The 14098-nt window shown below is 52.4% G+C and overlaps 1 protein-coding gene across 8 annotated transcripts in view; it reads left to right on the top strand.

Moving 5' to 3' along the window:
- The window catches only part of Speg (striated muscle enriched protein kinase), a 56888-nt gene that overhangs the window by 9420 nt on the left and 33370 nt on the right, over positions 1-14098 (top strand). For 6 of the 8 annotated variants that reach the window (XM_029477550.1, XM_021160232.2, XM_029477585.1 and 3 more), the window contains 4 exons: positions 55-391; positions 3061-4367; positions 6120-6263; positions 6902-7084. In XM_029477550.1, the coding sequence (XP_029333410.1) occupies positions 55-391; positions 3061-4367; positions 6120-6263; positions 6902-7084 (1971 nt within the window). Of the gene's footprint in view, positions 1-54; positions 392-1066; positions 1136-3060; positions 4368-6119; positions 6264-6901; positions 7085-14098 lie in introns of those variants that run through there. The other 2 variants (XM_029477557.1, XM_029477572.1) reach the window with 2 other exon arrangements.

Consider the following 14098-nt stretch of genomic DNA (forward strand, 5'->3'; position numbering starts at 1 on the left):
GCCGACTGCCTTCTTACAAAGGGTGCCTCTGCCTCACTGTGCTCCTTTCTTTAGGGGGCTCTGATACCCTGGTGGGTACCTCCCTGGACACACCCCCGACCTCCGTGACAGGCACCTCAGAGGAGCAAGTGAGCTGGTGGGGCAGCGGGCAGACGGTCCTGGAGCAGGAAGCGGGCAGCGGGGGTGGCACCCGCCCCCTCCCAGGCAGCCCAAGGCAAGCACAGACAACCGGGGCCGGGCCACGGCACCTGGGGGTGGAGCCGCTGGTGCGGGCATCGCGAGCTAATCTGGTGGGCGCAAGCTGGGGGTCAGAGGATAGCCTTTCGGTGGCCAGTGACCTCTATGGCAGCGCGTTCAGTCTGTACAGAGGACGGGCGCTCTCGATCCACGTGTAAGTAGTTGCCTCACCTGGGTCCACACTGTCTCATCTCACCATGCTATCCTGTGCGGCCCCATCACTGCTCCACCAGCCTCCACCCCGGTCTTCTCTGCCTCATCCATCTCTGTGCCTTCCATTACCCACTGCTTCCACGCCTAGCCTTGGCTACACTCTCTCCCCACACCACTCCCACCCACGGCCTCCTGCTCCCACCTGTGCTGGCTCACAGTGCCGTCTTCGTGGTCTTGTGGACCCCCTCTGTCCCTTCCACGTCTCCTCTAAGAGCTTCAGTTTACCAGGGCCCCTCTCCTGCCTCGCCCATGTAGGCTCCAGTTGTCCTAGGATCTCCCCCCCCCCAGAGGCCCCCTCCGTGCCTGCTGTCTCAGCAGCTGCTGCCTTTTCCTCTCCCTGCACATTCCTGTTCCCATGTGGGCCTTTTTCTGGGAGGAACAGAACCTTTCTGCACGGCAGCTCCCGGGAGAGCAGGAGAGAGGAGGGGAACGAGACAGCACCCAGGAGAGAGATGAGTGAGGTGGTCAGGGGCAGCTGGGACAAGGGGCCTGCGGAGCATGTGGTCTGTGGGGAGGCAGGGGGCCGAGAGATGAGGAGGGGGTGGGAATAGCGAGCTGGGGGGAAGGGGGAGGGGGTGAATAGCAGTGGTAGGGGGTGTGTGATGATCTTGTGGACCATACCTGAGGATGGCTCCATGGCCGCTGTGGTAAGGGGATGGATGACACGTGGAGGTGTTGGAGTGAGGTATTGAAGCCATTTTTGGAGATTTGGGGGATGGCAGAAACGGGAGGGGGTTGCTATGTCAGAAGTGTGGAGTGGCTGATGATAGATATGATGGGGGTATCTAGGGAACTGAAAGGGGGCTTGGTTTGCGATGGGTGTGGGTGTCAGGTGGACATACGGAGTTTAAGCAAGGTACCCTAGTGGGCTGTTTAAGAGGGTGCTTGGAATGGTTAGTGAAGGGCAGACAGAGAGGCCTAAGTCAGGGCGGGGGCCCTGGGAGCTCCTTTGCTTATCTTATGCTGTTATCGGGCACTCCTTCCCTGCCTTTTTTTCCCAGGCCCCAGCCTGAGCCTGGAGTTGCTATGGCAACTTCAGAGGAACCCATTTCCTTAGTGATATCTGTGGTACAGAGTCTGGCCTGGAGCTAGGAGCTGCCAGCAAGAGGTCTCCTCTGCTGTCCCCAATTTCTCTTCAGGCCTCACCCAGTTCCCAGAAATCATTCCTTAAGGACCTTTACTGCCCCCATTCGTGCTCCCCCTCCACAGACTGCCTCCTTGCTGGCACCCCCACCCTTACCCCTTCCTCCTCTTCCAGGCAGGGGTGGGTCTATAGAGTGGGTGGTGACTCAGGTAGTCTAAAATATCCTTACATTGAAGCAGCCAGAGAACTTAGGCTCCTGGATGGCACTGCACAATTTCTTCTTCTTTTTGTGTTCTCAGAAACTGAGACAGTTGGACAGGAGCAAAGGCTTAGGGATCAGGCTATCTGTGTTCTGTCCCTAGCACCAAGTCCTAGCTACCGCCTTGGGAAGGCACGGGACCTTCTTGAACCAACCTCAAGTTTATTTATCTGTTAATGGGACAGTATCAATCGTTCTGTTGAGTGACTTCTGAGAGGATATATATATATATATATATACATATATATATATATATATTTAAGCTCAATGCAAGTGCAGTCCTAATCCATGCCTGGCGCACACTAAGTTTTCAGTGAGCATGCTCCTAGGTTTTCAGCTCTCTCTGATATGTCAGGAATGAGAACGGCTCTCAGATACCCTTTCCTGCCACTCTTCCTGCATACCATGCCCTTTCCCCATGCAGACAGGGGAAACCGAGGCCTAACTCCTAGGCATCAGAACGCTGTTGGATGGAAGGTACTTTGGGTTGACAGGTTCCCTCACTCCTCCTCTCCCCCACTCTTTGTTCAATCCCACTTGGTAGTTATTTCTGAGCAGGGCTAATTCTGAGGGAGGACTTCCGCGCTTCTCAGAAGGGTTTCCAAGGACTCAGATTTTTACCCGTGAGGGGTAGACAGAAGCCTATACTATGAGGAGACTGATCAAGAGGTAGAGGACTCTGGATATTCCATTCCCAGCCAGAACCTATGGGTGCTGGTGTTAAGGAATGGACTCAGGTCACAGGGATAAGATACTGCTCCTCAAAGGCTCGCCTAGTGAGGAGGCAGTTGCTCAGTATGAAGGACAAGTATCCTGTCCAGACTGGGTTGGGCTCCTGTGTGGACCAGCTTGGGGCAGGAATGAGTAGGAGGCACGTTCCTGAGAGGAGCCCCTCCCCATCCAGCCCTTGTGTTTTCCCTTGCCATCTCATCTCTGGGTCCTCCTCAGCGCCATTCCTTTCTCTCCCTCAAGCTCAGTTCTTGCTGTGTCCCAGCTTCCAGGGCTGGGGGGAGGGGGCTGGCCAGAACCCTTGGGGCTGAGCCTGTATTGGACCCAGCCAATAGCCCAGTCTTCTGGTGCATGAGCCGCTGGCCTCTCCCCAGCACCTGCTCTGGCTGTGCCCTCGAGGGGGTGGGGCAGGAAAATCTGGCCCTTGTCACCCCAAGCCTGCCCAGCATGCACCACTGCTCAATCCCTCTCACAAGCTAGGGGGTCTAGGAGGGAAGGCCCTCTGAGTCCTCCACCCCTCTCGGCCTTGGTTCTGCAGCAGCATTCCTCCGAGTGGATTGCACAGAGAAGAGCCTGACCTTCAGCCTCAGCCAGCCAGTGATGCCCTTCGTCCACGCCCTGCCCTTCCACCTCCCTCCAAATCCGCTTTGCTTCCCCCACCATCTCCTCGGGTGGGAAAGAGGGCTCTGCCAGGACCTAGTGCCCAGCCCCCAGCTACTCCCACTTCGCCCCATCGGCGTGCTCAGGAGCCCTCGCTGCCTGAGGACATCACCACCACGGAAGAGAAGCGAGGGAAAAAGCCCAAGTCATCCGGGCCGTCACTGGCGGGCACAGTGGAGTCCCGGCCCCAGACGCCACTGAGCGAGGCTTCGGGTCGCCTGTCAGCACTGGGCCGCTCGCCCCGGCTGGTGCGCGCGGGGTCCCGCATCCTGGACAAGCTACAGTTCTTCGAGGAGCGGCGACGCAGCCTGGAGCGCAGCGACTCGCCGCCAGCGCCCCTGCGGCCCTGGGTGCCCCTGCGCAAGGCTCGCTCGCTGGAGCAGCCGAAGTCCGAGGGCGGTGCGGCGTGGGGCACACCCGAGGCCTCGCAGGAGGAGCTGCGGTCACCTCGGGGCAGTGTGGCAGAGCGGCGTCGCCTGTTCCAGCAAAAGGCGGCCTCGTTAGATGAACGCACGCGACAACGCAGTGCAACCTCGGACCTCGAACTCCGCTTCGCCCAGGAACTGGGTCGCATCCGCCGATCTACGTCGCGGGAGGAGCTGGTGCGTTCGCACGAGTCCCTGCGAGCCACGCTGCAGCGCGCCCCATCCCCTCGGGAGCCCGGCGAGCCCCCACTCTTCTCCCGGCCTTCCACACCCAAGACCTCACGGGCTGTGAGCCCGGCTGCCACCCAGCCGCCGCCTCCTAGTGGTGCGGGCAAATCTGGGGACGAGCCTGGGAGGCCCCGAAGCAGAGGGCCGGTGGGCAGGACTGAACCCGGGGAAGGCCCGCAGCAGGAGATCAAGCGTCGGGACCAATTCCCGCTAACCAGGAGCAGAGCCATCCAGGAGTGCAGGAGCCCTGTGCCGCCCTTCACGGCGGATCCCCCGGAGAGCAGGACAAAAGCCCCCTCCGGTCGCAAGCGGGAACCCCCTGTTCAAGCAGTGCGCTTTCTGCCCTGGGCCACTCCGGGAGTGGAGGACTCTGTTCTGCCCCAAACCTTGGAGAAGAATAGAGCGGGACCCGAGGCTGAGAAGAGGCTTCGCAGAGGACCTGAGGAGGATGGCCCCTGGGGGCCCTGGGACCGCAGAGGGACCCGCAGCCAAGGCAAAGGTCGCCGTGCTCGGCCTACTTCCCCCGAGCTCGGTAAGAGCACAGAGATGGTTGAGAATGTCCCCCAAAGCAGCTTGAGAGAGCTCAGGGAACAGCGGTTTTACGACTTCTAGCTTTGACACAGGCAGGGATTGGAGTAAAAGTATCATGTTAGGATCTGCTACTGGTGAGGTGCAGTGTGAGTGTGCTCAGTGGGGCAGAGATGTGAGCAAAGCCCGGGTGTCTGCTTGAGGGCCTCCCTGTCCAGTGGACTGTTAGGTAGTGGGGCCAAGGACCATCAGCTGGAGGAGGCGCTGGCTGGAACCTAGGCGTTCTCATGCCCCCCCCCCCACACACATCCATTTAGACAGGCAGTCTAAAATTCTTGAAAACCCGGAAGCTTCCCTAGCCCTTTACTCTGTTGCCCCCCAGGCCCCGTTTCCTTACCCCTTTGTGGCCACACTGAGCCTCCCCTGTCCCCCATCCTTGCATCCTGCCTCACTGATTCCTATGGTTGATGAGCAACATCACAGGCAGAATGCTTCTGTCCCTAAGTCCCTGCTGCTTTTCCCCAGTGTGTCCCAGGTCCTGCCAGTACCTGCATTATTGCACTTAACCGCCTTGTAATTTGCACCATCAAAATTATTTTTCATCTGTGTGTCAGCACCTCAGAATTGTTAGACATGTATAGGTTCCCTCCATCGTACATACCACCATTACTGTGTTCCCACAACAGTGTCCCAGGTGTTGTGTCAAATAGACCCATAGAGAGGTTACCTCCTCTCTGTCTGCTTACCAGCTGTACAAAGCACTGAATGTTTCCCTGCAGTCTTCCCCATAACAAAGCTGAGACTCAGAGAGACGGTCTCATTTGTTGAGGGTGATATAGTTAAGAAGACAGCCATCCTGGGGTCTTCACTGCCCTTGCCGCTGCCTACTTTGTCCTTTATCTAGCTGACAGAATTTTAGAGGTAGAAAATACCGGGAAAGGAGCTGGAGGGAGGGAGAGCTCAGTGGGAAATCATTTGTCCGGGATGCACGAGGTTCTGAGCTCAACCTCCAGCACACATTCAGAAGATATCTAGTGAGACCCACAACAAACAGTGTGGTCTTTATCTCTCTGTAGTATCCTACAAGCAGACACCATGTCTTATTTCCTGATGAACTCCTGGTTCTCTGTGCTCAGTGAGGATAGTGTTACTATCTGCTGATGGGACAGAATCAAAGCTGAGTTTCCTAAGACTAGCTGATCTCTCTACCACTGCCTCTTTGGGCAATCTGGTGGCCTTACAGGTTTGAATATCTCCCCACCCCCACCTGCCACATTTCCCTGTGAACCTAGGATTGCTGTTTTGGTCTTAGGTAGCTAGTAGTTTGTTCTCTGCCCATTGGTGCTTAGGTAGTCTCGTGGCCCCTAGAGTGCTTTCAAAGATCTTCCAGGACATTCATGTGAAGACACCCACTGCACGTACCAGTGCCCTCCAGTGCCAGCAGTCATTGGGAGTGAAGTATGGTCTCTGCCACCCTGTTCTGATTAAGAACATTTGCTCTGGCTTCCCCTTCCTTTGTCTCAGGACATGAGAGAGAGAGAGAGAGAGAGAGAGAGAGAGAGAGAGAGAGAGAGAGAGCTTTGCTTCCTTTAGACCCTGTCTTCCAGAAACTTCTCATGCTGGGTTTTGGTTTTCTAGGATTCTGTACTGTCAACATCTCCTCTCCCCACAAATGTCCCCCCAATGACCCTACAACAATGACCCTTCAAGTCTCATGTCCCCTTACCCTCTCTCCCTCTGTTCCTGTATCTGGCAGAGTCCTCAGATGACTCTTATGTGTCCGCTGGGGAAGAGCCTCTGGAGGCACCCGTGTTTGAGATCCCCCTGCAGAACATGGTGGTGGCGCCAGGAGCTGATGTGCTACTTAAGTGTATCATCACCGCCAACCCCCCACCCCAAGGTGAGCTACAGGGAGGGCTGGAAGCTGGCGGGTTGTGGTGGGGAGCATGTGGTGTGGGGACAGGATAGGTTTCCTGGAATCCTCTTGTGGGGAAGGGGAGAATTGTCCACCCATGAGGCTGCCCTGCCTCTGGTGTACTCTGGAAGATTGTCCCCTACCTCCCCAGCTCAGAAGTGTGGCAGCCTGAGCTTCTGGAGTGAGGGCAGGTTCCTCAAAATTCCCCTAAGGGAAGATGACTGAAGATGTACTTTGTTGGTGGGGTGCTTGCCTAGCATACAACAAGGTTCTGAGTTTGCCCTACAGTACTGCGTGATATGGTAGAGCATCCTTGATCCCAGCTACACAGTGAGCCTGGGCTACATGAAACCCTGTCTCACTTAAAAAAATTATTTAAAAAAAGTATTGAAGCCAGGCAGTGGTGACACACACCTTTAATCCCAGCACTTGGGAGGCAGAGACAGGCGGATTTCTGAGTTCGAGGCCAGCCTGGTCTACAGAGTGAGTTCCTAGATAGCCAGGACTACACAGAAAAGCCCTGTCTTGAAAGAATAAGCGGTGTTCCTGTGGGGTGGGGGTAAGGATGCTCCCAGAAGTCCCTTTGTGGCCATGGCAAGCTGGTTCTTCCTCCTTCCCCACAGTGTCCTGGAAAAAGGATGGGTCCGTGTTGCACAGCGAGGGTCGTCTTCTCATCCGGGCTGAAGGTGAACGGCACACACTGCTGCTCAGAGAGGCCCAGGCTGCCGATGCTGGGAGCTACACAGCCACTGCCACCAACGAACTGGGCCAAGCTACCTGTGCTTCTTCACTGGCTGTGAGACCTGGTAGGGAGCCTTCTGGAGTGGGTCCTGGTTGGTGTGGGCTGTGGATTTTTCCCAGTGTGCACAATCTTCCTTTGTTCTGGGTCCGACTCTCTGGAGGAAGCAGTTTAAGTGATCCTAGTCTCAGGACAGGGGTACGCTCATCCAGAAAAATCCATGACATTGGCCAAACTCATCTTTAAACATCCTAAAGAGCAGCGGTTCTCTGCCTTCCTGATGTTGCCACCCTTTGATACACCTGATGATGTGATGACGCCACTGATATTATTTTTGTTGCCACTTCATATCTGTAATTTGCTACTGTGATGAATCATAATGTAAATAGCTGTGCTCTCTGGTGGTCAAACGGGAGCCCTGTAAAAGAGTCATTTAGACCCCAACGGAGCTGAGACCCACAGGTTGAGAACCACTGCTATAATGGTATCTCTGAACGGGGTCTGGTGGAAAGGCCAATTGTCTTTGAGTCTATGAGAAAAACAATGATTCATTTCAAAGGATTTAAGAGGCACCAAGAGCTTCTGAGATCCATTTATTCCCAGAACAAGAAGAAAATAGAAAGTAACAAAGAATCCAAGTGCTCCCACCCTCCAGAGGCTGCACAGAGAATACACTCAGTGTCTCAGTGTCAGCCATGCTGAGGCTGTCCTGTCTGTTCTTTACCAAGGCCCTCACTTGGTGCCAGACTACTTACTCCTTTGAGTTTCAGCCCAATATCTCTCAGGTTCAGGCAGGGCTAGAGCAGTATCTATGAGCATGGCAGTTCTACTCATTTAGGTGGTTTCACCTAACAGTGTGCTGATCTTGGGTGGCGGGGTGGGAATGGGCAGGGTGTTGAAGCAGGAAAAGATAATGGTGAAATCCACAGATGTTCCCAAATGGATGTTTCCAGTGGATGTCCAAAGTCTCTGGAAGCCAGAGCTCAGAGAACAGTGTTCTGGGATGCTTCAGGGCCCTGGAGGAGGCTGGGAGTCAGTATGTCTCGTGCTCTGCCTTTCTTTCATTCAGTGTTGCAGAGACAAGCTTGGAGCCCATGCATGCACATCACATGCCAGAGCTTCATCCCTTAACAAATTCCCAGTTTGGGAATTCTTGGTGGGCTCTAATATCAGCCTTTGGGCTGTGTCAGCTCCTTTGGTGGCATGTCTGGCTTGTGATCTTTGTCCTTCATTCCACATCCCTCCCTGGAGCTGTCTGAGGCTCTCTCCTCTCTCCTCACACTCCCACTACGCTGAATCATGCCCACCCGTCCACTTCCTGCCTCCATCCTTCCATCACCTCTGGGATCTGGCCTCTGACTCAGCTCCCAGCTCTCCTAGGGTTCCCAGGCCTGGCTCCAGAACTCCAGTCAATACCTGGCTTGGGCTGAGATCTGGCAAGGGGGGGGTATGAGGTGCCCCAAATGCTGGCTGGTGGCCACCTGGGAGCCATTTAAGGTTTGGAAAGCAGCTTGGGGCACGGCAGCTGTCAGCACTTGACTGGGAGTTCTGTGCTTGCCACGTTGAACCTCCCGAGCTTCGGTTCCCTCATTTGTAAACCAGAGATAATTATACCGTCCTCACGGATGGAAGCGAATGTGCGAATGAGCGTTATGAACTGTAAAGCTGTAGACAAATGTTAGTTGTTAGCGCTTGAGGGTGCTGCCGTGCACAGGAGCTCGGCTTTCTGTGAGGATCTGGAAAGAGCTATGTCCTTCCCTGCCTTGGGGATTCCACTCCTGTTCTTCCAGAGCCCTCCATCTAGACCCTCTGTGCCTTCCAGGCCCTGGGTCCTCAGCTCATCACGGCATCTCTGTGCCTGCTTCGTCCTGGGCAGCCAGAAAATGTTCATTATGACATTAGGCTATACCAAGCATCACAGCAGGCCCCATAAGTCAGACTGGCTCCAGGGCCCAAGAGGCTGGCTGGCAGGCAGGTCCAGACTCTGCACTGGTTGTGGAGCAAGCTGACTTTCTTACCCTACAAGGCACTGTTTGGTCTAGAGTGGTTGGATGGAGGCCACAGGGCCCAAGGAGTAGCTGGAGAAGGCAGAACCAGGGGTGGCAAAGACATTGGCAATAGAGGGGGTCCCAGACCAGGTGTCCATCAGTTGTGATGATGGGGTTGTCCAGCTGTGGGGGTACAGGGAGTACATGGAGGGAAATGGCACTGTCTTGTGGGAAGAGAACTCTATTGAGCCACTGACTGCCTCCCGACCCTTACACCCAGGGCCATAGAAACTAGTCTGGGTGCTGGGTGCTCAGTGTGCTTCAGGGGTAGCCACCCCATCAGGGCCTGCTTTGGAAAACCCACAGGTGTCAATTCTTGGTTGGGAACGACAATAACCAGGACCCAGGCAACTAGAGAATTCAGCCATTGGCCTAGGAAGGCAGCCTTGCCCTAACCCTGAGTCAGTCTCACCCACTGAATAACCCAAAGTGGGGTATAGACAGAGGGGGTCTCTGGAGTGTGATGTGAGTGCCTAACCCAAGTGAAGCTTCTGATAGCTGCCACATCTGTCCCACAAGCCTCCGTTGAGTACCTACTAATGCCAGGCACCCTGTCTTTGAGCGTTTGCTTCTGTTTGCAGAGTGCCATGTACCTTTTTGTTGTTGTTCCCAAATCTTTTCATGTCTCTTTCCTTGGGCTCTAGTGAGTCCTGTATGTGTGCGTGGTGTGTGCATCTGAATGGATGGAGATATAGATGTGTGTTGCCCATGCAGTGATACTCTTATTTTACAGATGGAAAGAAGAAGAAGAATATGATTTGTAGCCAGGCCAGGCTCTCAGCCTGGGAAGCTGCCTGCGAATGCTATTAGCAATAAGTGATATAGTAATGGAAATTGCTTATTCAAGTAACAAATTAGTTTGAGTCTGGGATAAAAGTAACAGCTTTTCGGTGTTTGCTGAGTACGTCCTATGGTAACATTTGAACCAGCTCTCACATAAGTAACATTTAACCAACTCTCTGAAGTAGCTTCTGTCATTGTGTCCCTGTCACTCACTAATGCGGTAATGGAGACTAGGGAGTGTTAGCAAAGTGTTCCAGGGCACATCGCTGACCACCATACCATCACATGACCAGGGAAGTGTTCTGTGTCTGTACTGCACCTCGTGGTACACCAGTCACATCCAGCATCCAGCATTTAAAGTGTAGATAGTCCCATTAGGAGCTTCAGTGTTTGCGCAATGTCACTTTATTTGTCGTGCTTGTTAATGGTCTCAGCTGCTAGTTTCCCTCATCTCAGTTAGGATGTTGAGCTAGGGCTGAGCATCCCTAACCACTGCACTGTAAAGTCTCCTTCCCTGCTACTCTGAAGACACTGGGGCTAAGGTATTCCATGAGATTGTGAGGAGGACATTGCCCAGGCCTCTATGAGTAGCCAGATTTGGGGAGGAGTCTCTGTCTCCTCTCCTGATTCTTCATCTCTGTCCTGTGTTGCCCTAGTCCTGTTTCCTGATGCTCTTGGGTCCTTTCCACTGTAAACTCTGACAGGAGGCGGAGGAGGGAGGCTCAGAGTGCTTCATCATCTATCCCATTGCCTGCCTGCCTCACGTGTTTGAACATAGCCATGGCCTTGCACTATGCCTTAAAACTGTCCTCATTTCCTTTTCCTTTTTGTTCTCTCTCTTCTTCTTCTTCTTCTTCTTCTTCTTCTTCTTCTTCTTCTTCTTCTTCTTCTTCTTCTTCTTCTTCTTCTTCCTCTTCCTTCTTTTGGTCTGTCATGTAAGCATCACCTTAATAGATGAGTGATGTACTCAGTAAGATTAGTGAGGTTCTAAGAGGATGGAGGATTGCCCTCCAAAATTTGGGCCAGGAGAGTGCATTCATCATGACTTATCTTAGTCTTATATTTAAGATCTCCATTATCTTGTTAGGAAAGAGACTATTTATTGGGCAATGTGAATGCAAAAGGTAAAGAAGAAAAATGTGCCACCAACCTCTACCTTCTTCTCTTGGTCTGGGTCCTAGGTCACCAAATGCATGGTTTCAGGTTCCTCCTTAGCAAAGACAGTGACCACTGAGAGAACACCACACAGCCCCTGTTATCCATTTCACTGGGATCTGGACATTTGAGAAAGCAGAGTACCACGGTCTTCTCAGCCAGACTCACCCCTCCCTCCCTGTTCCCAACTGTCAGCATCAGGGGTACCTGTGGGCTGACTCCCTAAGGCTGCCACTTAGAACGGAGCTTATCTGTCACCCAGAAGAATTTAGTATGGATACAAACAGCTTACCTGACCCCGAGCAATTCAACATAATCATATGTGAGAAATTCAACACTTACACGGCTGGGTCAGGCTGACCAAATGAAATTCTCACCATCATTTCATACATTTAGAACTAAACTTGAAATGTTCTCAGCAGTGTTTCTTCTTGCCCCAGGAAGTTCTGGGGAGATGGCCATGCCAACACACTGAGACAAGTCCCACCTCCAAGCCCAGTCCTCCTTTCCTGTCACTTCCCTGGTGATCACCATGGTAGCCATTTCAAAAAGGGCCTGGGAGGGGCCTACTAAGGCAGCACATATGGAGGACAAAGGTAAATGCCTAGACACATGGAAGTGCTAGCTAATCCCCATCCCATTCTCCCTTCCTCACAAACCATATAGGGCTCCCTTTGGCCTTCAGAGCAAAGGCCAGTCCTTCAGTGGGCCTCCACCTTCTAGACAAATAGAGCATAGGTCTTTCTGGGTGGTGGCAGGTATCAAGAGATTCCTGGTCTCACATGGCTCTCTCTCTCTCTCTCTCTCTCTCTCTCTCTCTCTCTCTCTCTCTCTCTCTCTCTCTCTCTGAGATATGGCTTCTATGTGTAGCCCTGGAAGTCCTAGAACTCACACCATAGACCAGGCTAGCCTGGAACTCACAGAGCTCTGCCTGCCTCTGCCTCTCAAGCGCTGGGATTAAAGGTGTGTGACACCATGGCCCTGTTGCTCCTTTCTTAGTTTGTCACCCATGTCCATTCCTAAACAGTCTGCAGGCCTCCGAGCCTGTACTTTCTACCTCACATTGTTTGTTTGCCTTAGTTTCTCTAAAGCAAGCTCTAATTTAAATACCACGTCTTCCCTCATTCCCAGAGCCAAGAGTCACCTGTATGTATGACCCTTATTGGCTCTTCCCTGGCCACTCAGCCTCTGTCCTGCTCACCATTATATATTGTATATTAATATATGTTATATATTATAGTGTCTTTCTTATCAAGACAAAGTCCCCTGACTACACAACTGTCTTTTCCACACCTTGATCCTCGAAGCCATGCCTGGAGACACTCCTAGATGGATTGGGGGCTGTGTGGACCACAGAACTTGGGGATGAGGGGAGAGGAACAAGGGAAGCATTGTCCAGGGAGTTCAAGCCATGAGCACTCCCTGAGTAGCCTGTGGATGCTAAGGAGGACACACAGTAATAAGGCTGTGTCTGAGAGGGGAGGTTGGGATGGCAGCAGAAACCATAGGCCATAAAGATGTGGTTCCATGAGCCCTCAAAAGCATCAGCACACACACACACACACACACACACACACACACACACACTCAAGAATGTGATAGATAACCTGGTGACCCAAACCTGTAATCCTAGCTACTGTGGAGGCTGAGATCATAACTTGCCAGAGATACAGAGTCAGTTCAAGGCCACCCTAGGCAACATAAAGAGACCTTGTTTCAAGCTAAGAAAAAGAGGCCCAGAAAGGCCCTAAATTCAATCCCCCAGTATTGAGAAACAAATGACTCAAACAGACAGCCCAAGTCCAGATTGTAAATCAGAGACTATGGGGGACCATAGCCCAAAGAACTCTCTAGGTGATTCCTGTGCTCAGAAAACTTTGAAAACCAATCAACCAAGCTGGGCAGTGGTGTCACATGCTTTTAATCCCAGTACTCAGGAGGCAGAGGCAGGCAGATCTCTGAGTTCAAGTCCAGCCTGGTTTACTGATTGAGTCAAGGCTACACAGAGATACCCTGTCTCAAAAGGGTATCTAACAAGCAAAATAAAAAAAACAAAACAAAACAAACAAACAAAAAAAAAAACAAAAAAAAACAAAAAACAAAAAACAAAAAAGCCCAACCATATAAGAAGCATTTTGAAAAAAAAAAAAAAAGCTTGAAATCGCTGGCATGGGGTTAAGATCTAGCTCAAATTGGGAAGCTGGCTGCTGTAATTGGAATCACAAGGGCTGTAGAACAAGACTTATGGATTTACAGCCCTGCTCTGAAGTTGAATGGCCAAGAGCTGTGAGATTCAGTGAAATCACCTCTTAGAGTTCCCATCCTCCCATGAGGATTTGCCTAGGTCTCAAAACTTCCATGTGCCTAGGAATCTCTAGAGTGCTTTTGAAAAAAAAAAATTACAGTGTTTGACTCCTCACTTTAGAAAATCAATTCTGTAGGCTGGATAAGGTCTAAGAATCTGTATTTCAAAACAAGCTCCAAGTGGTACCCGTGTGGGTGGTTCAAGCATCACACACGCAGTCCTGGTGTAGATGGCCTTGGGTGATGCTATCCGTGTGCTAGAAACTGGGTGTCTGTAGTGAAGAGACTACAGGCAGCTGGGATGTTAGGCTTGGCTGGATATACTGGCCTGGAGGAAATTCTTGCTTGTGGGCTGTCTAATGCCAGTTCTTATTGAATGATACTGGCCTGAAAGAACTGTCCAAAGGGCAGCTAGATGAATAGAGTCAGCTCATGGAGAGCTGGGTCAAATGTAAAGAAGTGGTCCTTTAATGGGAAGGTTTGGGATCAAAAGAACACTGTGCCCTTGCTGGTGTTATCTCCCACAGTGAAATCTGGGATTGTAGATGGATCAGGCTTGGGATGTTACAAAAAGTGGCTACAAAGTTGCTTTAGCGCATGCGGTCAGCAGGGTTTGGGATTCTACAGCTTGGTGGCGTACTTTGGGGTTATGGTGGAACAGAGGCCACTTCTTTTTCTCAGAGAGGCACTCCATTGGAGCTTGAGCCTGCAGCCTGACAAGCAATCTCGCCAAGACTCTTGACCTAGACTTGCTGCTGATTGGCTGGCTAGCACCTAGGTGCTATTTCCCT

This window comes from Mus caroli, chromosome 1 (genome assembly GCF_900094665.2).
Source record: "Mus caroli chromosome 1, CAROLI_EIJ_v1.1, whole genome shotgun sequence".
Lineage (NCBI taxonomy): Eukaryota > Metazoa > Chordata > Mammalia > Rodentia > Muridae > Mus > Mus caroli.